Genomic DNA, 24781 nt, shown 5'->3' on the forward strand with positions numbered 1-24781 from the left:
GCAACCGCCAAACGGGGCCGGGCGCCGGCGGTGCGGCCAACAAATGGCGCCGGCTGCGCCCCGCGCCGCCCTCCGAGGGTTCCCACGTCTTCCCGGTCCCCTCCGTCCCCCCGCTTCCCTCCGCCCCAGGCAGTCCGACCCTGTCAGGAACCCAGCTCCGGGACGATGTGGCGTCGTCCCGGCGAGGCCTCCCTCAGGGTGACCGCAGGGCTGGGCTGCGGCTTTCCCCTCTGCCGAAACGGGGCCGGGGACGCCCTCGTCGGTGCAGCTGCAGGGATGGTGTGGAGCGAGAAGTGCTTCGATGTCCCTGGGCCCAGGTGAGACGTGCTGCGATGTCCCTGGGCCCAGGTGAGAAGTGCTGCGATGTCCCTCAGTCCAGGTGAGATGTGCTTCTACATCCTTCGGTCTGGATGAGACATGCTTTGATGTCCCTGGGCCCAGGCAAGACATGCTGTGACACCCCTCGGCCCACAGAGGTGGCCGGAGGTCCCGGTGGGATGGGCGATGCTGTACTTGTCACCCGCAAAACTGGAGGAAGATGCCATTCCCACAAGGATGGAGCTGGGGGATGTCGCCAAACCCCTCAGCGAGGGAAACCACGGCCACCTCGGAGCACAGAAATACATGCTGAAACTCTGCTTTTCCCGAGACTCTTTTCAGGGGCTGTGAGCACCCACAAACGGGTTTTTACAACGATGCCCAGTGCCATGATGGAGTCGGACAGTGGTTTTGCACCGATGAATCCTTTGCCGTTCTGCACAACATGTCCCCATTTCAGCAAAATCACAAAAAGGGCTCTTTCAGAGCACAGCGCTACAAATGACAACAGTGTCTATTGTGAACCCAGGAGAAAAGTGTTGCCGAGTCGCCATACAGCACTTCACACAGCGCATGCCAAATGCAAATACGTGTCAGAGGAAAACATCCCTCATGACGCCAAGGATGGGTGGAAATGTCTGTCGTGTGGCTGATGAAGAGCTACAGAATCGTGTCAAACCTGGAAGGAGCCTGGCTTGTATGTCATAGTAACGAAATTAACGTATTAATTGAGCACCGTTGAAAAGCACTGATGAAGGTGGCTGGAAGCCCTCTGTTTATGCTGCGCACGAAGAACCCCATCGGCAGAGATCGGACTGTTTCCACACGCCGTCCCTTACTCCAGCCCTGATCCTGTGGGAATATCTCTGGGGAAGGAAGGACAGTGCAGTTTCCAAAGCATAAACTTTTTTATGAGGCCAAGATGTTTCCATTCTATTTGAGTTGCTCGCCTGCAGCGATGTTCTCTTATACACATTGTACTTTCCACGTCATCTACTACAGGCTCCCGAGGGACAGTATTCCACAACCTAAAAAAAAAACAATCCTTACAAAATATGCTAAAAGTGAAAAAGGACACACGCTTCTTACAGCGTTTCCATGAACGGCAATGCAACAAAATTAGGGACAGGAAATACAGAAATAGTGGAATCTGTACAGCGTTTAACCAAATTGAACTATATATTTAAATGATTGCTTCCCTTACATCTTAAAATAGAATCAAATATGATTTATCACAGCTGTCACAATAGCATCTGAGGACACTTCCTTCCCCTTTGGCCTCAGGATCAGAACAACTTTGTGCTGGGTACAAATATGGTGCTAAAATGGCAGTCTTGTCCCCAAACAACGTCTTCTGCTGAACCACTCGGAAGAATTTTTAATGCATTTTACCCATGATCAGCTCTGCACAAGGCGGAATCCCAAGCACACAGAGAAAGGCCGGTTCCTCGCACATATCACATTCCCTTCTCTTCCTTTCTTACCTCTGGCAAAGATGCTTTTTATTTGCCTTTCCCAACTCTGAGGGTATTTAGTTACTGGGAGCAAAAAGGTGGTTAAAACACTACTTTTGTTTAGTGCAGTGTGAGAACTGGCCTTTGGGCCCCAAGTTTGCAACAAAGAACAAAGACAGACAGACAAAGCTGCAAAGATCAATCCGTTGTTGTTTGCAATACATTCACGAGCAGGGGACGTGTACACGAGCTGCCAGCTACGAGTTTTATCGCAGCATCTGCCAAAGCAACCGGCATTTCCCCAGCACCGCATTTAGCGTTTCTGCTCAGAAATGAGCCGTACTTCTCCAGCCGTGTCGTCAGAACATCAAGATACCGTAAAAAAACATCTGAGAGATTCTGGAGGCAAATGTAACCGTTACAAATAGACCTTTAGAAGAAAGATCATTTTTGCCAGTGCTAGGCAGAAGGGGAAAGAGTGACAACAGTCGCCCATTTCGCCAGCGTGCCGGGATCTTAGCAAGATCGGTCTGGCTCTGCTCATCTGTTACTCCTTTTGTAAAATGTATGAGGAATAATTATATCCAGTTTTAAAACCAATTTGACATCTTCATATGAAAAGCACTATGGTAATGGCAAATATTTTTATTTTTAGAATGCTTAATCTCTGAAGATGCGTAGGAGTGCCAACAACAATAAAAACAGAAAATCTTATAAAAACCATAGCCAAAAGCAACATAGACCAATAAATAAATCTGTAAATAATTTGGTGTGGAAATAACATAATCTCTGTGCAGCATGCAAAGGCACACATCTTTGCATGGAGAAACTCAAAGAGTGGTTACTGCAATCTCCAGAATCATCCAAATGTTTTCAAAGTTGCTCTGAGTTTTGCAAACATTCTCCCTCTAATTTAAGCTATTGTTTTTCCAAGAGAATTTGAATTTAAAACATGGTTTTCTTAGCTAAATATAAGTCCATTGTGCACAAACAATGACAATCTCTTTTAAAAACAATCCTTATTCTACATGCCAAGGGTCATACAATCAATCTCAAATAGTGTGAATCCTTCTGCGTGGTTTCACTCAGTGAAAAGACTATTCTGACAATCTAAAAACCAGATAAGGATCAGATATGAAAAACTCTGGCTTTTATTCTATATCTTACCCGAATTCTTTCAGGAATAGAGCCTAAAAGTTATGATAGAGTGGGGGTTTTGGAGCTTGAGAATAAATTTAAAACTTTTGGAGAATATTCTCCTTTTTTATTATTACTGGAACCCATTCTCTCTGGACAGAGATTTCTGCACACAGTGAAACAAGTTTTGGTTAGAAGCACAAGAAGCCTGGGCTAGTGCATCAGAGATTTAGATTGAACCATGTTAGCAAAGGAACTAGAAATCGATTGGTCTGCTTCCAAGATGCAGTCTCAAACTGCTTTCACATTTGTTTTCAGCAACCAGAAGCCATCACAGCTGCCAAAAGAAGCAGTTCAACATTTCCTCCACCACTGGGCTTTCATTCCTGCCCCCACGCATCTCCTCTCTCGTGTCAGCACCAGCATCCGTACAAGCACATGGGAAACAGCTTTCCCAGTCTCTCCTCCCGCAGCAGCTGCTCCACGCCCATGGTCGGGTTTGGTGCCCAGCTCTGTGCCGCCGCAGCCCCCACTGTGTTTCTGAGATGCAGAGAACCGCATGCTGTAGCGGCAGTGGGGATGCTCTGAGCATTTATGTAAGCAGCAAAATCCTACCCTATGTCTCCTTCTCCATTCCCCTCCTGAGGACACCCAACATTTTGTTGGCTTCTTTTGCTGCTGTTGCACACTGAGCTGATGAGTGTGAACTGCCAGTGATGACGCCAAGGCCTCTTTCCTAATTTGTGAGTGCCACGTCCAAGTTCAGCGTCATTTAAGCATAGTTTATATTCTTTTTCTCTAGACCTTACATTTATCTAGACTAAAGCTCATCCATTGATTTTATGTGCCCTCACTCACTTTGCGAGGTCCTTCTGGAGTTCCTCAGCTCTGGCACAACATTTGGTTACCCAAAAGGACTTTAACTTTTGTTTCTGGTGATTGTGTTGCCTCTCTTTTGTAGCAAGCCAGCAGATCTGTGTTCTTCTAGGAACGTCTTTCCTCATATACAATATTGTCCATGATCTTGCTTAACTTACCTGGCTTTTTTTCCTGGGCTGAAACTCCTCTGGCCACCTAGAAGCTGATAGATATATTACTGTTTGTTTTTATAGGAGGACTGTTCTGATGAATACTTTTATATTACTCACTAACACATGCTTTTAATAGCAAGTGGTAACAAAGGTTCCAACATCCTACACTTAGAGGCAGACAGCTACATACTGCTGCTGGCTAATCCCAAAATTTATAATGTGTCCAGCTCAATAACACATTTCAAAGTGCCCCGATAATTGACCACAAGATTTTGAGCATTTTCCTATACCTCCTCTCATTTTCCCTCTCCTTACAAAACTTCTGTGAGATTAAAGCACTCTGGTAATGAAATTTCCTGGAAAAGATTTTTCAGTGTTTGGGTGTTTGCAAAAATCTGGAAGCAAATTTACACTGGAAGATTTGAAAACCATTCACATAGGAGCCATGTCCCAAAAGACACATGACCTGGTGGCTCCCTCCCAGTACCATGAGCTGGGTCGCCCTCCAGACATTGTGTTCCACCTCTTCATCAGCTGACTGTCATGATGGTCAAAGTAATAGCACTTGGTGCTTAGGCAGCAACTCTGCACAAATACTGTTCCAGAAGTAGTTTTTAGAGGGGAAACAGAGCCTTAGAAAAGTGACACATCCATAAATCTTCTGAATCTTGTGCTTATTTCACTGGACTGCACCAAAGCTGGATTTTTCTAAAGCCCGTTCACACTCAGCACGTCCTCTGTGATGCTGGCGAGGAAATTGAGATCATTTGACAACCTGGTCCCCAGCGCTTTGGGGAGGGGTGGTAATCTAGAGACCTGCCCTGATTTCCCATCCTCTTGTGCTAGCTCGCAACTGTTCCCCTGGCATCTAAAACCTGCTGGGGAGAGCTCATGTGTGTGCTTTGACTGAAAGCAGCTGGGCAGATAAAGCCTTTTTGGTGGCTGCACCCTCTACGTAATGAGCCATGCCTACCTTCTGCCCGCTAGGAGTGTACAGAAGACAGGAAAAATCTGCATCCTCAGCTCTCCACGATCTGGGGGGGGGGGTTAGCTGCGGTGCCACTTTCCGTTAATATCCATGGCTCCCACACAGCGTGACGGAGTACACGTCTCAGAAGTATGCTGCCTGCACCAGGCAGGCTCGCCTCATCCCACTGCTGCCTAAAGCTGCTCCTGCCCCTTGCAGACCTCTTTTGAGAAGTTTTTTGAAGATGAATGCTCTAACTATGTTTTCTGTAGTTTAATTTACATCTGGTTTATATTATTTGCTGGTTTGCTTTATCTGGGTCATTCCCTCCCCACTGCTCTTCCTTTTTTCTTCCCTCCCCATTATCCTTGATAACTGAGAGTTGATTGTACCTAGTGTACAGTTACATGCTGTCATCCCTACAGACCTTGCAGCCGCCAGCTGTCTTAAAACTATGCTCGTTTTTCCTATAGAAGTCATTCTTTCTTCATTCCCTCTGTCTGGCTCGCCCCGCTGAAGGATACCAAGTCCTCCTCAGCCTTCCCAAGTCTGTCGCCAGCCCTAAATTCACTTTCCCATGTTTGGAGAAACTGCAGTGTCCCAACCCAATGCTAACCCACATTCCAGAGGGACATTAAGACTAACAACATGCATAAACCAGCAGATCAAATGTATCCTGGAGGTTACATATGTGAGCTAGTATTTTGGAATAACCCACAGCTGCCTGAAAACTGTGGGGGGAAAAAAAAATGTGTTTGTTTTCCTGAAGAGGAGTGTCCCATCAGCTTCAGCACACTGAAGGGGCCCAACTGCAGGACACAATAGGACAGGGAGAACAACAGAGCATGGAGTTGGAGCCAATTGAAAATGCAAAGAAACTAGGCAGGCAGAACGGGATTATTCAAAGTGGAGTTAGAGCAGAGCATGGGGGTGACTGTATCTCGCTGAAAACACTACCGTGATGACTGTAAAACAGAAGAATCTCTTTTTAGCAAAGAGCCAAGGGAGAGCACATAAAGCAGGCAGCAGGGAGATAAAGCGGGGAGAGCGAGCAAGGGAGCGTGGTCGGTGGAGGCACACGCTCTCGGTGCCCGGCTGGAGGAATGTCATGGTTTCACTTGTGATTGGCTGGGGAATGGAGGAGTCAGTTTTCACGGGGGCTGATCAAAACGTTCCCTTTTGCTTTCCAAAGTTGCTGGCTGAGCAGAGGCATTGGGAAGAGGAGGCCAGTCGCTCTAACATTCCTCAGGAAAGCTACTTAAATGAAATGAGAAGGATTCGCTATCCAAGGATATACAGCCAAGAACAGACGCCGAGAAGCTGTGTTCCTTCTTTTCTTCCCCAACTCCTACTGGAGTTGAACAGCTCTCATTTCTGGCATGCGTCTCATCTCTCAGGATACTATGTCACAGTATTCTACTAACTTTCTCTTGCTTCCCATACCAGAGTATCCTGTATTAGATTGCGTGCCCAACAAAATCATCAAGCTCGTGGTACTGGGTGGCAGTAGCGTTGGCAAGACAGGTAAGTCCACAGGTGTAGTTCTGTGGTTTTTCTTGCTGCTGTACTTACGGGCTCGTTTGCAGCTCAGATAGACCCAAGGCTGTGAAAACTCTTAACTGTTGCAGCTTGAACATTTTAAGCTGTGGGGTTTTTTTGTTTGTTTGTTGTTTTTTTAAATGCACTGAATAATTTGGGAGGCAGATTTGCTGTAGGTCAGGGTGAGCAGCCACTGTGAGGTGGCAGTTAAGAGGAGAGGGCACTGTGTTGGGAGCTGCATACTCACAAATGATTCTACCTGGTCTTGTCCAAATTATTTCACCATGTCTAAATTTCCACACCCCAGAAATGGGAGTATTGGGTTTTATTCTCCTCTTGTAAATATTTTATGCTCTGCAGACAAATAACAGCATACAAGATGTGTCTTCCTGTATTATTCTCCAAAGGAGAGAAGAAAAGAGGGTAAAGCAAACATTATTGCTTTTGAATATATGGTTCGTGCTTTCAGAAATTATAAAGGTCAGATCTGGTTTACTTCATCTGAGGTTCCACAGCACTCAGTAAAGTATCTGATTGTTTTTCATTTGAAGCAGCCACATTTTCATATTATTTTTAAGTAGTTTGTTGAAGTTAGCTGCACAGTAAATGTCATTTAAGAGCACTAAAGAGGTGACCCAGTATCCACTGTGAGAAAAAATATTATTTTAAATTAAATCTGTGATAGAGTTGTTTGCAGAATAAAACCTTTTTTTTAGCTATCAACTGGTTATGCAAATGATTAGGAGTCTGCTGTGATGAAAGCACCACAGGAATATATTACTGTTGCCATGACAGGATTTTAAGTGTTATTAAGTGATCAAGAAAAAGGAAAACATTCTAATCCACCAGTGTAAGAAAGCACCGCAGGTTAAGGTGAATAAGAAGGCCCAGGGCACCACAGCATGATCCATGTGTGCAGAGCACATGCAGTTTGTTTGCCGGATGTGATTAGATATCCCTAATGGGTTTCATGAGGTGGACTGAGGACTTTAAAGGCTGGGAAGAACCATTACATCCATCAGCCTCACCTTATATGACATAGAAGCCTTAAATTTGGTATTAGGATTAATTTCAGTTTACTGGCTTGTTACTCTTTTTCTAAATTATTACAAACCAAAGGTCAGATTGTTATACCTGCAATCACAACAAATAAACCTCCATATCCTACGTGGAATAGCCACGCTGTATCTAAGGGATAATTTCCAATACAAGTTGCTAAAAATTCTGCATTAGGTATCAAAGCCTGGCCCCAGGTCTTTTTCTGTGGGTGTTGAGAGAAGCATTTGCAGGATAATATGTGAGCAATTCAAAGATTAACTTGGTTTCATATTATACTGACTCTTCCAGTAAGATATTACATGTGTTCTGCAAAGACTGGTTTTGGCTCACATTAAAGACCCGTATTTTTTTCATTGTTTTATAGCCCTGGTTGTGCGCTTTCTCACAAAGAGATTTATTGGAGACTATGAAGCCAATACTGGTGAGTCTGCTTTTCTACTGCAGCTAGCTTGAAAAGAAATCTACTCTATTTTGTGACTGGTGCATATTACAGGAAAGCCAAGCAGTGTTAGATGTCCATAAGGTGCATATTTTCAGTTAATAGCCTCAAGCTATGAAAGCAATAAATCAAAAGCTCATTATTTATGATCCTTTTAGTTTGTTTTTTTTTTCCAACTTGATGGAAAAGGATCAGAGTACAAGGTTTGCTTAGGGACATACCTATACTAAAATGCAGACTCAAGGAACAACTTGCGTATCGACTAAACCGCGGAAACCCAATGCTGCTCGCTCTGCAACCCCAGGGAAGCCAGAGGAATTCCAAAGTGCGTAAAAGGCAGTTTTGAACTTTTCCTGTGTACTCCCTTTTTTCAGTGGCTTTTATGACAAGGGAGACTTCCAAATCGAAGTCTTCTTTCCATAAGATAAGCAAAGTGACCATGCAAACTGCTTCTACTGCATTTCTTGTTTAGTCCTGACACCGCAGAGGATGTGTTCACGTGAACTGTTTAATTCACAGCCTCTGTTCCAAGAAAGTGCCAACTGTATTTGCCAGTGTTGTAGAAAGGATCTATGTACACCGTGCTCAAACCTACTAGCACATCCCACACGTAGGCCATCTCACAGCTTTTGGATGGAGGACAGGATTCAAAGCAGTGATTGCTACACTTTGGAGATACATGCTGAATTTAGAATGATGAGTTAGGAAAGGAGATGGCAGTACAAGACACCTTTGATCTCTGCCTGTCTGATGAAATACAACCTGAAAGCTCCTCCTTACAGCTCCCTCTCGCTGACCCTAAGTAACCTTGATGGTTGGCTGCACTATTTCTCTTTCTTTTCCTTCATCTCTTCTATGGGAGACTGTACATCAAGTTAGACTTCTGAGCTTTGCAATGGATTGCTGCCAGAGACATTGCTGAGAACCACATGCTTTTCTCATTAAGCTACCAGCCCAACAGCCATGCTGTAGAAGAGGCAAATATGCCAGAAATAAGAAACAGGTGGCAGTGTATTTGTGATCATTCAACCATGCTTCTCCTTCAGTGGGTATAAGGCAAAGCACAGTCAGTGTCTGGAAGTACCTGCTCTTTTTTCTGCAATGATGTATTACAGGGTAGGAATAATATGTTGTCTGGTCTGGGTTCAGGGGTGCAGTATCTTCCCATGAAACAGTAACATCTTTTCAGCTTAAAATCTGATATGTTTTTAAAAAAAAAAATATCCCAGAAGGGCTGTATCACCTCACAGAGTCGGTATTAAAACATAGTATGATAATGTTGGATTCAGATGCAGCAAACTTTGCCATACTGAATTTCCTTATATTTTAAATGTTTTTATGAGCTCAGACTCTTTTCCACTGGAATAAAAACATCTGTTTCCTTGAACCAAAGATGATTTTCAGAAGTGTGGCATTGTTGTCACTAACTGACCTCCCTGTTAATCTGAATTCTTTACTCTCCAATAGATGGGATTTCTCTACATTTGAGATGAAGTGCAGTGTTTTGGAGGCAGCAGTGACAATTGTATTTGGATGAGATTGAAAGGTTCTACACAACAGCTGTGGATATAGCATTTCTTCACATGTCCATGTGACTTGTATTAAGTTCTAAAGTAAAATGATGATGACATCAATCTCTGAAGCTGTCCTTGTCACAACCATGGCTAGTTCGTAAGATCTAAAGATCAAAACTTAAATTTCATTGTCACTTAACCCACACTCCAGCAACAAAATAAAGCTCAAGCCCAGAATAGTGATGGTCTTATTAGAGCTGGCTCAATCCTAGATGGTTTGAACTAGCATTTGACCTTGAATACGTGTCATTCAGATTAACCAAAACTCAGATTCAAAGTGTCCGGTCTTTGAGGATTTCAACCAAACTCTGACTGCTAAGGCCACACAAATTCCAAAGAGCATCTAGGTGTTTTGTATACAGTCACTTACTCTGTGTCCAACTTGAGAATACATTCCTTTTTTAAAAACTTTCAGAAAAATGCAATAGGAAACGGCTCACTTGTTTTGCAGACAACTCCTGGGTATATTGGTCTGAGATTAAAAATATATGCAGTGCACATTTGAAAAAGTTAATGATGTGGATTGAAAATCTGAATGGGATTTATGTGCCCACTTTAACTATTTGATTAAATACAAAGTGCCACCTTTTCCAGATACCATCCTAGGTATATATTCAAAACATCTGACCACATAGCAAATACAAAACCACTTTACTTAAGTAAACAGTCACACAACCACTCTGGTGCCATTCGCTTTTTCTATAAGCAGCTACATATCATAAGCCTCAAAAATCTGGATTTCACCAGTTCCATTTTGCCTTTATGTACTCTTTCTTCTTTGTTACAGACACTGATTCTTATGATCTTACTTTTCCACCAGGTGCTTTGTATTCAAGAAAGTTCACCATAGATGGGGAACAGATCTCTCTACAGGTGCAGGATACTCCCTTTGTTTCATTGGAGGTAAAACATCTGCTCAGTGCATCGGTACTTTACTGTCTCTTTTTTGTTGCCAGCACTTCCATCTGTAAGTAACTCCCCTTAGCAGAAATATACCTGGCCTCAAACCCAAATGAAGACTAACGGAGGTACCTTAAACCCTGCCAAAACGAGCCTTTGAAGAGGTTAAATCAGGCTCCTTTAAGAGTAACTCAGGATTGAAACAAATCTATTTCAAATGCATTACTGCATCCCAAGCTTAAATAGCAGTAAAATCATAGTCTGGCTCATTCCTGCCAACTCCGTGATTGTTTTATTTCCTGTCAAATGGTTTCTGTCCCTGCATGGCAGAAAACTCACCTGCTTAGAGGCCCAACTGGCTCAGCTTAGACCTTTACACACACCCAGAATCTCTCTTCTCTAAAAAGATGTTTCTTTCCAAGGGGACAGGCCTCACAGCAGTTGTCATTTCCAACTAGGGTACTTTTCGGTGCTTTCCTTACTTTAAAAAAAAAATTATTTTATTTATTGCTTATTTTTAAGGTGTTACCATTTATCTACACCCCTCTTTCTATCAGTGTTTTAGATATTCTAGATTTAATATTTGACTAGGAACCTGTTCCTAGAAATATTTTTCCAAGCAGGACCTAAAATTAAGATGCCTTTTTTTAAATACCTGCTTCACATGCAGGACAAGAGGCTGAAAACGGTGCCAAGGCAGCAGGAAATGCAATGAAATCTGGTTTTACATGAGTGGTGGAAATCTCATGAGAGTAATAATCCCTACAGAATTGCTGAGATTTCATGATATAATTTGGTATCCTCTTGTCACCATCGAACCTGAACTTCTAGGTTTGGCCTTAACCTCAGTCTCTGACTTGGCCAAATATATGTCTGGATGGGAACATGGGAACACCACCTTCTCTCATCCTCTTTCAGGCTAGTCCTGGACAGATTTATATACCTTGTTTTGTCTGCACAGACCCACGTGTGCATGGGTTCATTTCTGTGCTGTAGAACTGTTCCATCCTGAGCTTAAAGAACAGGATAAGCAAAGCTCCCCCAAGCTTCGGTTTCCATTTCCATTTTCTCTGATGACTGTAAGTAGATTTAGGCAGAAAGCTTTGACAAAGTTACACGCTCTCTGCTGTGGCTGGGCGTGTGCAGAGCAGTGGAGAAACCCCTCATTTACTCTAGACACTAAAAAGCAAACAAAAGCTGCTATGGAAGTCCTCCAAATACTCAAGTGGAACTTTAATAGTACAAAGGCCCTCTGCCAGCTTGCTTAGAGAGGACCTGCTAAGAGACGCTGTGGGTGGTGATTAGGCACAACTGGGACTGCCTGATAAACACTTAACAACGGGAATCCCCTCTCTGTTCTATCCCATGGAGAAGGGAGGGAGCAAAGGAATTTAATTCCCTCTTTCACACCAGATATATGTTTATTTTCCGGTTTCCCTGTTTCAGTTAAGACTGTGCTCTAAAGTTCTCTGACTGTAGACACAGCTCCCCAAAATTTACTAATGCCAACAGTTGAGGTTTCTTAGTCATAAATGATTTTAATTTAGTTAGGAAGGAGTTTCATTTTCTTTGTCCCTGGCAAAGGTCTGCACTGTTTCAACAGTTCCCACAGACACGCTTATCTCAGGCTGTGTCTCTGTTTGCATCAAATGATGTATCTGCAATCATTTGAAGGGACTGTTCCTGACCAGGACTTGTTAAGACTGAGAATAGGTTGGACTTTCTGTTAAAATCCTTAAGGAAGAGAGTTTCTTGCACTCTGCAGAGTGAGTACAGTGTTTTGGGAGGAAGTCATGTGGAATCACTCAGGATTTTAGCCACACCGGAAATGTTAATGTTTAAGAGAGAAACAGAAGCAAACAGATAACTGGGTTTGTTAGGTGATTCATTGCTGCTTGCTCTATACATGGCAAATGACTGTGTGTTTCAAAATTCATTCTGGAACAGAGATTTCCATTTAAAAAGTAGCCCATTAGCCTTTGATTTTCCTGAATAAAGCATTCCTTTGGGGATTATCCATCCATCTCACCACTGGGTGGGCCTAGCTGGAATAACTGAGAATTTCTGCTCATTAGGGCTCTCTGAATGTACACCTTCTCCAAAAACATTTTCAAATGCTTGCCAGAGCAATTAGTTCTTTTTCCCCCATGAAAGGATTTTGCTGGTGAAAAGAGGCTAGCAGGAGATGAAGGGTGGCTAATTATCTACAGATTGGATACAACCCAGACACCAACAGTCCAAATTGCCCTTCTTCCCACAGTCTGCCCTGTCCTGGCTTGAGTTCGCTCTCATTAACCTTTTAAACAAGGCTGCTAGGGAGGATCCCTCTTCATTCCATGTGCACCTCTGTTGGGCTTTTGGGTTTGAGGGTTTTGGGGAGGGAGAGGAGTGATAAGAGCATCTGTTAAACAATTTCACTGCTAACAGGATTTAGCGTTACTGTGAGCTGGCAAGGGCAAAGAACTACTAGGTATGATGAGCCAGTGCCTCTGTGGGCAATACTGAAGTATTTACAAAGGGCAGTTAGTTAGCAGAACTCCTGTTGGAAGTCGTAAGCCTAATTTATACTCTGAACCTTCAGAAATTATGCTTCCTTCCTCTCACAGAAGAGCCTTGTCAGTAGTCCTTTCTTTACTGTCTGATCTACCATGAAAGAACTGATCAGTTTTACTCATTGTTTTCCATCTCTGCTTCCTGAAGTTAGGCTTTGTAATTCATATTTAGGTGTCGAAATAAAAGTGATCTATTTGGGAGATTGCTGAGCACATGCAAATTCTATTAAAATGAATGTGAATGGCAGATATATATTCTATAGATAAATAGATAATGGAACATATGTCTTACTGAAGTTGATGAAGATTTCTTGAATAGAATTTAGCAATAGTAATAAAAGTTTGGGCTCTGTATTCATGATGTTGAACTCCTAATATACACAAAAGCCTCTAATTCCTACCACCTTCATCAAGAGCTGAATACTGAATATGCTTAGTGCCTCATTGGATATGAAATTACAAAGTTCCAGAAAGCCTGTAATATTGACAGGAATGCCAGTTTTTATAAACCAAGCATACTGGCAATAACTGCAGCAGTGGTCTCCCTTTCTGGTTGGGTTACACGCCAGCACAGATTACAAAGAGTGGAGGATTAGCTGAAAATAGTGAGCTGATCTTCTTTTCAAGCCTCACAGTATTGTATTCAGTTTTATACTCCCAGTCATGCCTGTCTGAGTAGGAGTGGTGATGGACTGAACAAATGTGTGATGAGCAAAACAATAATATAAACCCATTGCTGCTCTACAAGTGAGCAATGAGATTTCACCTCATTTTCAGTTACATTGGTTATTTGTAACAAATTGCTTCTTCAAAGTAACTTTGCCTTTGACTATCTGGAGATCTACATGGCAGAAAAACCTGTCAGGCTTCACCAAACAGAGTTAGTGAGAACTCCCATCCATGGAGACACTGAAAACAGAATTGGAAAAAGCCCTAAAAGAACACCTTGGGGGACAGCAGTACACTTGCAGTAGTTATGATTAGCCTGCTGAATTCTATAATGCTCTTACCGTGCCCATCACAATTTTATTCACAATAAAAGTGCGGGTTTCTGTCACACTGGTTTAGTACAATAGAATATAGACAAACTTTTCAATATCAGTATATTTTGGCTGTTCTCTTATTTTCAACCAATTTGCTTTGACCTCTCTCCGCTCCACGTTACTGCTTACCTGTAATACGTTACTGACACAGTGGAAATTTCTCCTGCCCCTGCTACATTTCCTGGCAGTCAAGAGAGGTTTCTGCCTGTACACTGAGAGACAGCCACACATTAAAACAAAGTTCCGAGTAGCCAATAGTGCTGCATGACTGTTTGCTCTGTCTGCTCCCTGTTCTCAGTTTTCTAATCATCTCACACCTCTTGGTTTTGACGGCAGGATGACACTGACAGCATATGCTGCCAAGAGCAGATAAACCGTTCAATCTACTGGGCAGATGGCTTCGTTTTTGTTTACTCCATCACAGACTACGAGAGCTACCGAGTCATCCGTCCCCTGCACCAGCACATACGCAAGATTCACCCAAACGCTAACATCCCCCTGCTTCTGATGGCAAACAAAGGAGACCTCCTGCGAGCCAGGCAGGTGTCCTCCAAAGAAGGACTCCAGCTGGCCAGTGAACTGGGAGGTACTTACTATGAAGTCTCAGCCCGGGAGAACTGTGAGGGAGTGCACGAAGCCTTCCAGCAGCTTTGCCAGGAGGTCAGCAGGATAATCGGGAGCTGCAATGGAGAGAAACGAAGAGGCCTCCACCTTGTCCGACCCAAGTCTCCAAACATGCAGGACTTAAAGAGACGTTTGAAACAGGCTCTGACTTCCAAAGGGAAATCTGCCACTACACTTTGATGTAGCCAACAGAAATTGTTTTCCACAGCCCTGAAAAAAAGGCAAGAAAATAAGCTGGCAATAAGGGGCATCGCTGAAATCGTGTGAGAGGCTCTTTCATTTTGTCTTTACATCTTCCTTAAAAATCCTGTGCTCATTCAGCAAAGGAACTTGCAGAATTTGCTCTTTGGGGCAAGAATTTAGAAACTGTGATTTAAGAAATAGATTGTCCCAAATTATTTCCTTCTTGAAAGGGACACAGTCAAATAGTTTAGGCTTAAAAATGTAGATTTTATTAATAAAAATAATTAAATCCTACTTTTAAGAAAAGCGGCTTCTCTTGGTAATGGTTGTATACCCAAACATAGGCAATAAGCTACAGCAAAACGTGAGGAGAGTAACGTGAGCTATACTGAGCAAGTAAAATTTACCACATTTGCTTAGTCACAAGACTGGAAAATAAAGGCAAAAAGTAAATGATGAGCATAAACAGTGAAAAGTAGTAATTGAAAGCTTTTAAATTGCAGTTTAGAAAGCATTCTTAGCAACTTGCTGAGAGATTTGTTCATATGCAAGCTTTAGCCTTACGGTATCTCTTTAAAGGAAGATTTTTCTATTTTTTGAGACTATTTTTCTTTAAAAGCATATTGGCCGTTTCTGAAATGGACAAAATACATACTTGTAGCAGCATTTTGTAGTCAGTTTCTCAATGGCGTACTTCTATTTTTTCTGTAGGTTTCCTACGTGTCAATGAGAGAGGGACAAGTAGAGCAGCGTGGTTTAAAACCTGCAAAAAACTGGACTGTATTAATCAAGAGCAAGGAGGTGACCTAAAACTGTTTAACTTTTTTTTTTTCCAAACTAGTTAGATTTCAAGTTCAAGATGCTGTTTTAAAAAAACAAGACCTTCACATAAAGTATATTTAATTCATTAGATTTATTTTTTTTTTAAGAAGAAAATGTTTTATGATGCCTGAAATGTCCAGCTTCAGGAATTCGTAATTTTGTTATTTGCCTTAAGACCAGACTTTACTCAATACCTCGCAATGCATCCAAATCACCAGTCTATCAGTACATATTTCACTGGCAGCATCTCACTGCACTGTGTCTCAGCATGTACAGAGGGATTTGAAGCTGTATCCCGTGAGCTGGCCTGTTTTATGGTTGTAATAACAACAATGTGAAGCATCCATCATCCTATTCTCAGTGAGAGTGGAAAGAAACTGGGTTGGACCACGTAAAAGTCATGATGCAACAATCTTTTCTTTAAACAGACCATATGAGCAATTCACAGGACCATGAAATGAACTAAAGCTCAATGATTTACACTCAGGAACACAGAAAGGAAAACCCTAGTTTGATGGATACAGAAAAATACTGCCAGCTGTGGTTTCAGCTGGCAATACTGAGCTAAATCAACCTTTTCCTCATTATGAGCAGCAGAAATGTAAATTAAGTCTGATGTGTATTTATGTAGCTCAGGGCTCGAAAATGTATTTTATATTTTTCTTGTCCCTCTATTAGACAACTCTAGTCATGATTTTCCTTATCACCTGGATTTGCCTATCTACAGTTCACTTTCTGTTTTATTTATTGTTTTCCACAGCTGGTCATCTGACAATGTCTTGTGTTCTGATTAGTTTAAAATTCTTTTATTCACACAAAAGAACTGCACCTTTTTTAAAAATTAGTTTCAAGTGTTAGTAGGAGGGGAAAAGGAAAGGTAGATCATCCAAACAGGGACTCAAACAATATCAGAGGATTTCTACTTTAGAATCATAGAATTGTTAGGATTGGAAGGGACCTTAAAGATCATCTAGTTCCAACCCCCCTGCCCTGGGCAGGGACACCTCCCACCAGCCCAGGTTGCTCCAAGCCCCGTCCAACCTGGCCTTGAACCCCTCCAGGGATGGGGCAGCCGCAGCTTCTCTGGGCAACCTGGGCCAGGGGCTCACCGCCCTCGTGGTGAAGAACTTCTTCCTAACGTCCAGTCTTCTTATGATTAATTAATAATGTATGTGATTAATTTGATGTTTGAGCAGTGCCATTATTCATTGAAGGCACTCTGGTATGACGTTTATTCGCACAGAATTTCAGTATTTTAAATTACTAATAGCATAGCTCAAATATCCAATCTATAGATTCAATAACATGAAGTAGAGCAAAAAGTTTGCAAGACACACACAAACTGAAAATTGTTTACATTGGAAAAATGATCACCAATTTTGAATAGCAATTAAATATTTTACTATCCCAGTACTGTATATAACAAGGGCTAAAATTGCTGAAGACAATTTGCTGACAACATTTGTTTTCATAAGAGCCTAAGACAATTAGGTGCTCTGGCTTGTTAAATTTCTTTGTAACTTACTCTTTCAGCTCTAATCCTTTCTTATTTGGGAAGACAGTTCAACAAATCTCAAACCTGTCAATGTTCTATTTTCAATAGTGATTAATAAAAACATGCAAGGTCTTTCCCGAGTAGTGTACAAAATGGCTCTTTTACGTCTCACGTCTTTAAATGTTCCTTGTTTATACTAGACTAAAAATATATTTTTTCCCTTCTTATAACCAAATACCCTGCTTTGGAAGTATACACAAGTATTGCTACTTTTGTACTCCTACATAATAAGTATTCCCACATTCCTGCAGCACTGGTGGGGAAAAAAGTACATTTTAGCTAAGGCCAAAAAATATTGAAACATTTAAGTCTTCTCCTAAATACTAACATGTGGCAAACATTTATTCTGCTACAGAAACTTGAGTATAGTATTTCCTTTGTTCATTGACCAGCAATACAAATCCTGTAATAGCTTTGATACTGGTTTTAAGCCAGAACATACCGTCTACAGAAGACAATAGAGCTCAGCATTTTGATTAGCAGTGCAGTACTTCTGCACCAGAACACACCGCTGTGCCACTGAAGCTAAGCAAGGCTGAGGAAGCAGGGAAAAGAGAACACTGTAGAATTAAGTGCCTAAAAGTAATCATGCAAAATATCAAAAATTAGTCATGTAGAACCTGATCCTGAATTAGAATCTTTAGGCGGCCAGGGAAAAACATGTATTCTACTGAAGGTTTAAAATGAAGCCTCTAGAGAGAAGGTACTTGACACAAAGTCAAGAGAGGAAAGGAAAAAAAAAAGATTTGAGAGTGAAGGGGGTTTTGGATATCAAGGCAAATTCTCTTCTTAGTTATACTGCTTAAGTCCAGATTAACTCCATTGGAAGCAATAGCAACAAGCTGTAAAATTCACTTTTTTCCATCCTTCTTCATTCTCCTGAGCGGTTTAAATCTTGTGCACCATCTGGTTTTCAAGATGGTTTACAGCTGGGTTTATTTGGGCACAAAGCAGTTGAGTGATTTGCCCCAAGGTTACACAGCTGAGCAAGTACTTGAGAGGAACTAAAAAACTCTGTCCTTTGTAATTAATTCCCAACTCTTCACAACAACTACCAGACCATACCACCTCCCTCAAGGTATGAACAAAGCACAGTGAGTTGTATTACACAAGAATGTAATTAGAAGTTGGAAAAAATTACTTAAATTACAAGCTATGTTAGGAACTGACTGAGCAAAGTATTACTGACGTGCACAATTACAGTAATACTAAGACTGGCTTATGAGTTATTGAAGATATTTGTAAATGGTTATTTTCTGCAGTATTTCTGTCAGTTGCATTTCTCACACATTTCCAGTGGTTCCCTGTGGAAATACAGTGTGACTGGGGAGATGAGAAAATCAGGCTCCATTTTTAACTTTTCCTATGACTTGCTTGATGATCTTGGACAGATGTCTTAATCAAAATTACTGTGTCTGTAAATAAGAGGAAGGATACTGACACATATTTGCCATGCACTTTAGCATCCACAGGAGGGAATCAACAATGAGAAATAAAGGAATTGTCCGCGTTTGCAGTAGGGATGGCCTAAATCTTAACATCTGAATTCATATCTTGATTCCAGATTCCTTAAACTCGAAGTTGCTTGGATCCCGCCTTTACATTTGAAACATAGGAACGAAACAGAAAATTCAGATCTCGATTTCAAGGAACAGCTCAGACAGAAAGAGTTGTGTCCGGGTGTACAAATGAAGAGGTAGGAGTAACTTTCTGGGACATCGAAAGAAACTTAGCCTGTACCAGAAAACAGTTGTCTAATTGCTTTACAAGGCAAACTGGAAGGCTGCCAGCTTATTGTTACTGCTGGATTTCCCTCTGCCCACTGGCAAAGCTAGAAGACGGGGTCAAAATCACACTGACTCTCTAGAGCTGCAGCTATGTTTGCAGAGCCAGCACATGACCCTGAAGCAGCAGAACATAATGACATATTTGCTAATATTTAGTTGTTCATGTATTTTCAGAGTTCTCCTGAGCTGTCCCTGTCTCCTTTGGGGTAGCACAGGAAAGCCATGCAATTGAAAGTTAAAAAAGATCTCCAGTTTCACTCTAAAAACCTCAAAAGCAGGGACAATGGTGCAAGAAAAGACGATCCAATCTATCACCTCTGGAGACAAAGCAGGAGTCTTCCTTTGATAATTTTTCACCCCTGTTCTCACTGACTCTGCCCTTCCTTGTCCCTCTCCATTCATGCCTTTGTTCTCATTTAATTTAGCAAGAAAAAGCTTCTGTAATTGTTCTTCTGTGAGCTTAAAAATACATTTTTTGCTGTTTAGTTTTAAATTTATTTCCAAATATTTTAACTCCAAACATGGTTTATACCAAAAGAAGAGTCTCTACTTAGCCTTTTGACCTTATTTACCTAAAACATTTTAAAGCACATCTAAAATGAAGTCAGTGCAATTCTGTATTTAGACAAACCTTTGAATTCATGCCATTTCTCCCCAAGTGCTCTCACTGGCTTAGCCCAATATTTCCTTCCCTTGTTTTATCCTTACAATGTTGAGCTCATTTGTTGCATAGTCATTGCTTGCTTAAACCTATTTAGTTCTTGTAAAGTTTTGCTGCTCTTCTCTGAAATCTCTTTGGTTTAACCAAGCATGTTCTCTCTTCTAAGAAGCTGTGCAAGTGGTAGATGAGCTCAGAACAGCTGGTGATTTTCTGCTCTGTCAGAATTTTGCCCATTATTGAAGATTTTGGAATAAACAGGAGCATGGAGAGCGATGCAGCAAACCCAGCTCTAGTCTGCCTTCATCTGTTAACCTCCTTTGGTGCCAATAATTTTATCCATCACAAAGTGGACAAAGTTGATCCTAAATTATAGTGTTTCAGCATGGGTTCCTACAGATGGGAAAAACACCAAATATGAAGCAGAGAGAGGAACTGATAGGCTCTGTAAACCCTAGGATCCAATTCATTCAGGAGCTGTCATACCAATCTTCTTTTCTTTAGAAGATACATTTTTTACATTTTCCTTTTTATCCAAATGGGTTTCAAGACACAGCCTCTGGATCTCGTCACACAGACACTTACTGTCTCCTCTGTAGCAGGTCCAGGGGAAGCTGCACATTTTCTAAATATGATGGGTGAAAGTATGCATGCCTTGTGCTGTTATTATGGATGATTGTGGAGACTGTTCCTAAGGATAATGTTTTTCTTCTTTCTGGGCAATAATGCAGAACACTAGCAACCAGTAACTGGTCGTTTTGAAAAAATAATAGTTTTGTTTGCTGAATCTGGAGACACACTGTACCTTCTGTGCTGGTTAGAAAGCTCACCAGATAAGCAGGAGTTGGGCTTTTTCTGATGTAGCCTTTGAACTCTCACAGAGCGTGCTGAATTATGTCATTTTTTGACTGTGATCCAGGTTTCCAGACGCTTGCAGGAGCCACCACTCTTCACAGTGTTCTGCACTGTATTTCACTTCAAAAGTCTATATTTTCATATGCCATGATGAAAAAGAGAAACAACTTCGGAATATCACACTGAAGCGCAACAACCTATTCTCTTGCCTCACTATTTTTCGTTAAGCTCATGGGTGTCTGAGCTGGTTTTACATTTCTCGGGGACTAGAACTCATACTCAAGCAAAGGTGTTTATCATTTCAAATGAACAAGACTCTTCATTATTTAACTAGCAGAACAGGGTATACTGTCGTACACCTCAGCAGTTCTGTGAACGTCAGTAAAGAGCAGTGGGATAGGGAAATGAAAGAGAGGCATAAAAACTTTAAATTATGCTCCTGTGTGCATTTGATTTTCAGTAAGAGAGACGGACTCTCCCTCAAGCACTGGGAAAGGTGATAGGCTGGTGGCAGTGCTGAATATAGAGAAAGCAGTAACGGCGATTTTGGCTCAACAGTCTGTGCTCCAATCCCTCCGTTTGGGCATGATGGGAGAGGTCAACAAGTACCTTCCAAGTACACAAAAAGGGCTTACTGGGAAACTACGGGTTCTCTGAGGCAGAACCAAAATGACGTTTCTGTGAACTACACATCTGGAGGTGCTCTGCTGAAATGGAAAACCAGAATCCAGGCCCTGGAGATCCATTAGCATTTCCCATCTACATCCTTTCAGAGAAGTGGTGAAAACCCCACGTCTTTGTCACGTTCCAGCCCATGTGGTTACATTATGCCTATGTCAAAGTCACTTCTCCTAAAGGGCTACAGTAATATTGCTGGTGTCAGTGTAGATACTGGTACAGCTCCAGCAATGAACAGAGGGTTTGAGTCGCCATTCTTATCCAGCCTTTTAACTGCCAAGACCACCTATGAAGTCCAGAGTCCAAGAGCTAGTACCAAATATCAAATATATCTGACTAGTGTTCATCAGTCTGTGCTGGAGAGCAGTAACTGGCTCTCAGGAGAGCCATAATCTGCCAAAAGAGCAGCTTTTAAAACCCAGAAAACATATTTGTGTCAGGGCTGTGAAGTGATACATTTTGTATGTAAGTGCTATTCTGCTAGCATCATTTATTAGGCAGCTTTGAAGAAAGCAAGAAGTTTTGTTTCTAAATCCTGAGTGCTAATCATTGAGATTCCTCATTTTATCTATTTTTGTATTCTTAATTTTAGCCATTTGCACTTATGAACCTCACACTGGGGAATGAAGCGAAACAAATGGAGCCAAAGTTTCATCTCTTTATATCTTTGGCAATGCACATTTTCCCCACACTGCAAATACGTCTCAACACTGGAAGAACCAAGAATCATGAACAGGGCTGAGAGGGTACACTCAGTTTGCAAAGCCCAGGCCCCCCTCGGTCCCTGTGCTGTGGCTACTGGTAAGAGCCACTGGTAAGACAAGAATACACATCTAAAAAGCATCAGTGCTCACCACCCATTTACACATGGTTTGCAAGGAACTTTAAAACCAAGGCTTCACAGGACGAGGGGAGAAGGCTGTCAAAGGGTTAAATGTTTCCTGCCTTTAATCTAGAATCACGTAATGTGGAATGAATGTTTCAGCTCAAACTGTTTCCTCACGCTGTCAGTTTCATGGTGTGAGGTCAAAGTGTGGGAGAGATGGAGAGAAAAGAGGGGGAGCATGGAGCGGTGAGCTAGTAAACCCAGAGAAACACACAGACACCCAGAGAAATAAAAAGGATGGTTTCTCAAGCGGGTCAAGGGCTGTGATGGAGCCATAGGCAAAGTGTGTATGGCTTTAAGGACTTCCTGCTCTGGGCTGCCTCTGCTTCTCCCATGTGTGCTGCTTCTGCTCTGGGCACAGTTCCCACGCTACATTGCAAAACGCGCCTTGAGTTTCTCACAGTATCTCTGCCCAGACACAAACTGCAGCTTCAGTCCTTCCTGCACCCTGCAAATTCAGGAGGTGGGACCCCTCTGGGGGTACTGCTCACTATATTTACTTTTTCCTGCCTGTGTGGATCTTTTCCTATGCTCCTGGATCTGTTTCGTACACCAAAGGGCTCTACCCAACCCAGCAAACTTCCATTTAAAAACTCATCAGATTTGAAATTAGTTTGATTTTTTTGACCAACCTGATCTCAGATCACTTCTTACAGAAACAGAGACTGGCCTAGTTTGATTTCATTTGCCGGCCTTCCTACAAGGACAAAGTAATCACTCATTCATGACTATCACGATGTCAAAATATACTTCTGCAGTTCAGTGCATCACATGTCTGTCTGTTTCCCTTGTAGTTTCCACCTCCTCTGCTGTGGGCAAAAGTTTCCTTTTGGGGAATTTTTACTTATCTAATTTCTTGCCAATTAACATAAGCTTCTTATCACTTATACAGTGATTGAGAAAAAAGAAAACATAAACAAGTACACAAACACTTAAATAAACACATTTCGTTACCCCTTCCCCTTAAGCCAAACACAAGTGTCTCGACCTTCTTGTTTTCACCCTGGGTTACACTCTGTCCACCCCAGTTCCTCGCTTCTCTTTCTCAAAGACATCTGAGCAAGAGCATCACATGCTCCTTTGGTGGGCCGATGTTTTGGCATGCAATGGGGTGTTGCACGGGTGTCAGAGCTGCTAGTGACAGGTACATGGGACTTCATGGTCATCTCCCCCATGGGTCACCTCTGCAGCCCCTGGCATGCGCTAACCGGGCACTTGCACACACATCGATGCAGTAAACACTACAATTTATGACAAATACACTCCTCCCAAGTAGCAAAGATAAGGACATCCCCCTTCCCAAATGATGGCAGTAACACAAAGAGGTTTGGTAGATCAGTCTGCTGCTGAGAATAGTAAATTCTGCATCTTCCCACCAAATGATAACAAACGTCTGAAGGGAATCAGCTGACAAATCCTCTTGCTCAACACCACTTGCCCCTAAGCTGCATGAAGAAAACAAACTCCTTTCATGGCAGGAAATCCTCAGGCCAGTTTGTCACCAGGATTCAGAAAGATTTAAATAACAGAGCTACAAACAGCAGATTTTGGCTGGTGAATGATACAGGCAGAAAAGCTGGTCAGCAAGCATTTCTGGGGGCTGAGAGGGACAAATCCTATTTTAAGGCTATCGGGCAAATGTGGGTTCTAATGCTTTCAGGATAAAGATGCAGGGTCCTCCAAGGAGGATGACTCTAGAACTCTTTTTAGGAGTTCTACATAAAAACAATTTCTTGTGATTTAGAATAAGGTCAAACTCCTACCCACAACTCCAAACATTTTCTTTCTAAAACAGGCCACATGGAAATTCCCTGGGTCAGACCTACCAGTGTCCAGCATGCAGTTTCAGCCTTTGAACTGAACTGCAAGATCATAATTTAAGTCTCTTCCTTAATGCCACTACGTGTATTTTCAAACATCCTCTGTGGGACACTACCAGTTCCTCTAATCCCGTATATTCACACTCCCTGTCTCTCAGGCACGCTTTCCTGCTAGTGCAAGACGTAATGTAACCTACGGGACCAAGAACACTGCAGGGTGTTGCTCAGGTTGTCCCACCCTACGCTTCAGTTCCCATAAAATTAAAATTATACTTCCTTCCTTTGTAAAGTGTTTTGAGATCTACTGATTAAAACTGTGCGTAAACCAGGTGTCATACTGTTTTCAATATTCTGTTGCTGCACCCTTGTGTGGAGAAGAGCTGATGGTTTGTTATTAATAGAGCAGGAAGCGGGGATTAAACTTTGCTCTCTAATCACAAATAAAAGCTACGAGAGCTCTGTAGCTTCTGGGTAAACTTAGGAATGAACAACTGTTTCTAAGGAAAGTGAATCCCAGAAGTAGAAACCCAGATTGATGTCTCAGGGAGCTGAACTAAAACAAGGTCAGGCTTGGCAGCCTGCCTCCTCTTCACCTTGTGAATGTTCTCCAAGGGACGGATCTGGAACATAACTGTTTTGACACAGGGTTTCCTGTTGCAAATGCGGTGTGCAGGCTCCCCATCAAGCAGTTGGGATTTTTTTTAATATGTGCCTAAGCCACATTTTCAAGTCGTGTAAATTGCCATAGCACCATGAGAGTCTTGCGGATCAAAAGAAATCCAGCTGTCAGTTTTTATTAGCTGAGGATTCAACCCAGCCTCAAAATCACCCACAGAAAAACCCCAAATCCATTTCTGAGACTAGGAAGGTAGTTTCACATATACAGACCAAGTAGGACAG

General features: G+C 42.1%; 1 protein-coding gene across 2 annotated transcripts; it reads left to right on the top strand.

The window, feature by feature from the left end:
- The first annotated feature begins 6057 nt into the window (after positions 1-6057).
- On the top strand, positions 6058-24205 carry LOC128915265 (ras-like protein family member 11A-like). Of its 2 annotated transcripts, XR_008468572.1 has the most exons (5): positions 6058-6431; positions 7870-7926; positions 10339-10421; positions 14350-18893; positions 23857-24205. XR_008468572.1 is itself a non-coding variant. In XM_054215386.1 (4 exons), the coding sequence occupies exons 1-4, from the start codon at positions 6287-6289 to the stop codon at positions 14815-14817; spliced, it is 753 nt and encodes a 250-aa protein (XP_054071361.1). In that variant the 5' UTR covers positions 6058-6286; the 3' UTR covers positions 14818-19384. The 2 variants fall into 2 exon arrangements, 1 of the variants encoding a protein (XP_054071361.1); XM_054215386.1 differs by lacking the exon at positions 23857-24205 and having other exon boundaries at positions 14350-19384.
- Positions 24206-24781: the final 576 nt, after the last annotated feature.

This window comes from Rissa tridactyla, chromosome 9 (genome assembly GCF_028500815.1).
Source record: "Rissa tridactyla isolate bRisTri1 chromosome 9, bRisTri1.patW.cur.20221130, whole genome shotgun sequence".
Taxonomy (NCBI): Eukaryota; Metazoa; Chordata; class Aves; order Charadriiformes; family Laridae; genus Rissa; species Rissa tridactyla.

Coding starts and splice junctions, on each gene's coding strand:
- LOC128915265 (XM_054215386.1), top strand. CDS start 6,287: ATGCGTCTCATCTCTCAGGATACTATGTCACAGTATTCTACTAACTTT. Junction 6,432..7,869: donor CAGTAGCGTTGGCAAGACAG/GTAAGTCCACAG, acceptor ATTGTTTTATAG/CCCTGGTTGTGCGCTTTCTC. Junction 10,422..14,349: donor CTCCCTTTGTTTCATTGGAG/GTAAAACATCTG, acceptor TTTTGACGGCAG/GATGACACTGACAGCATATG.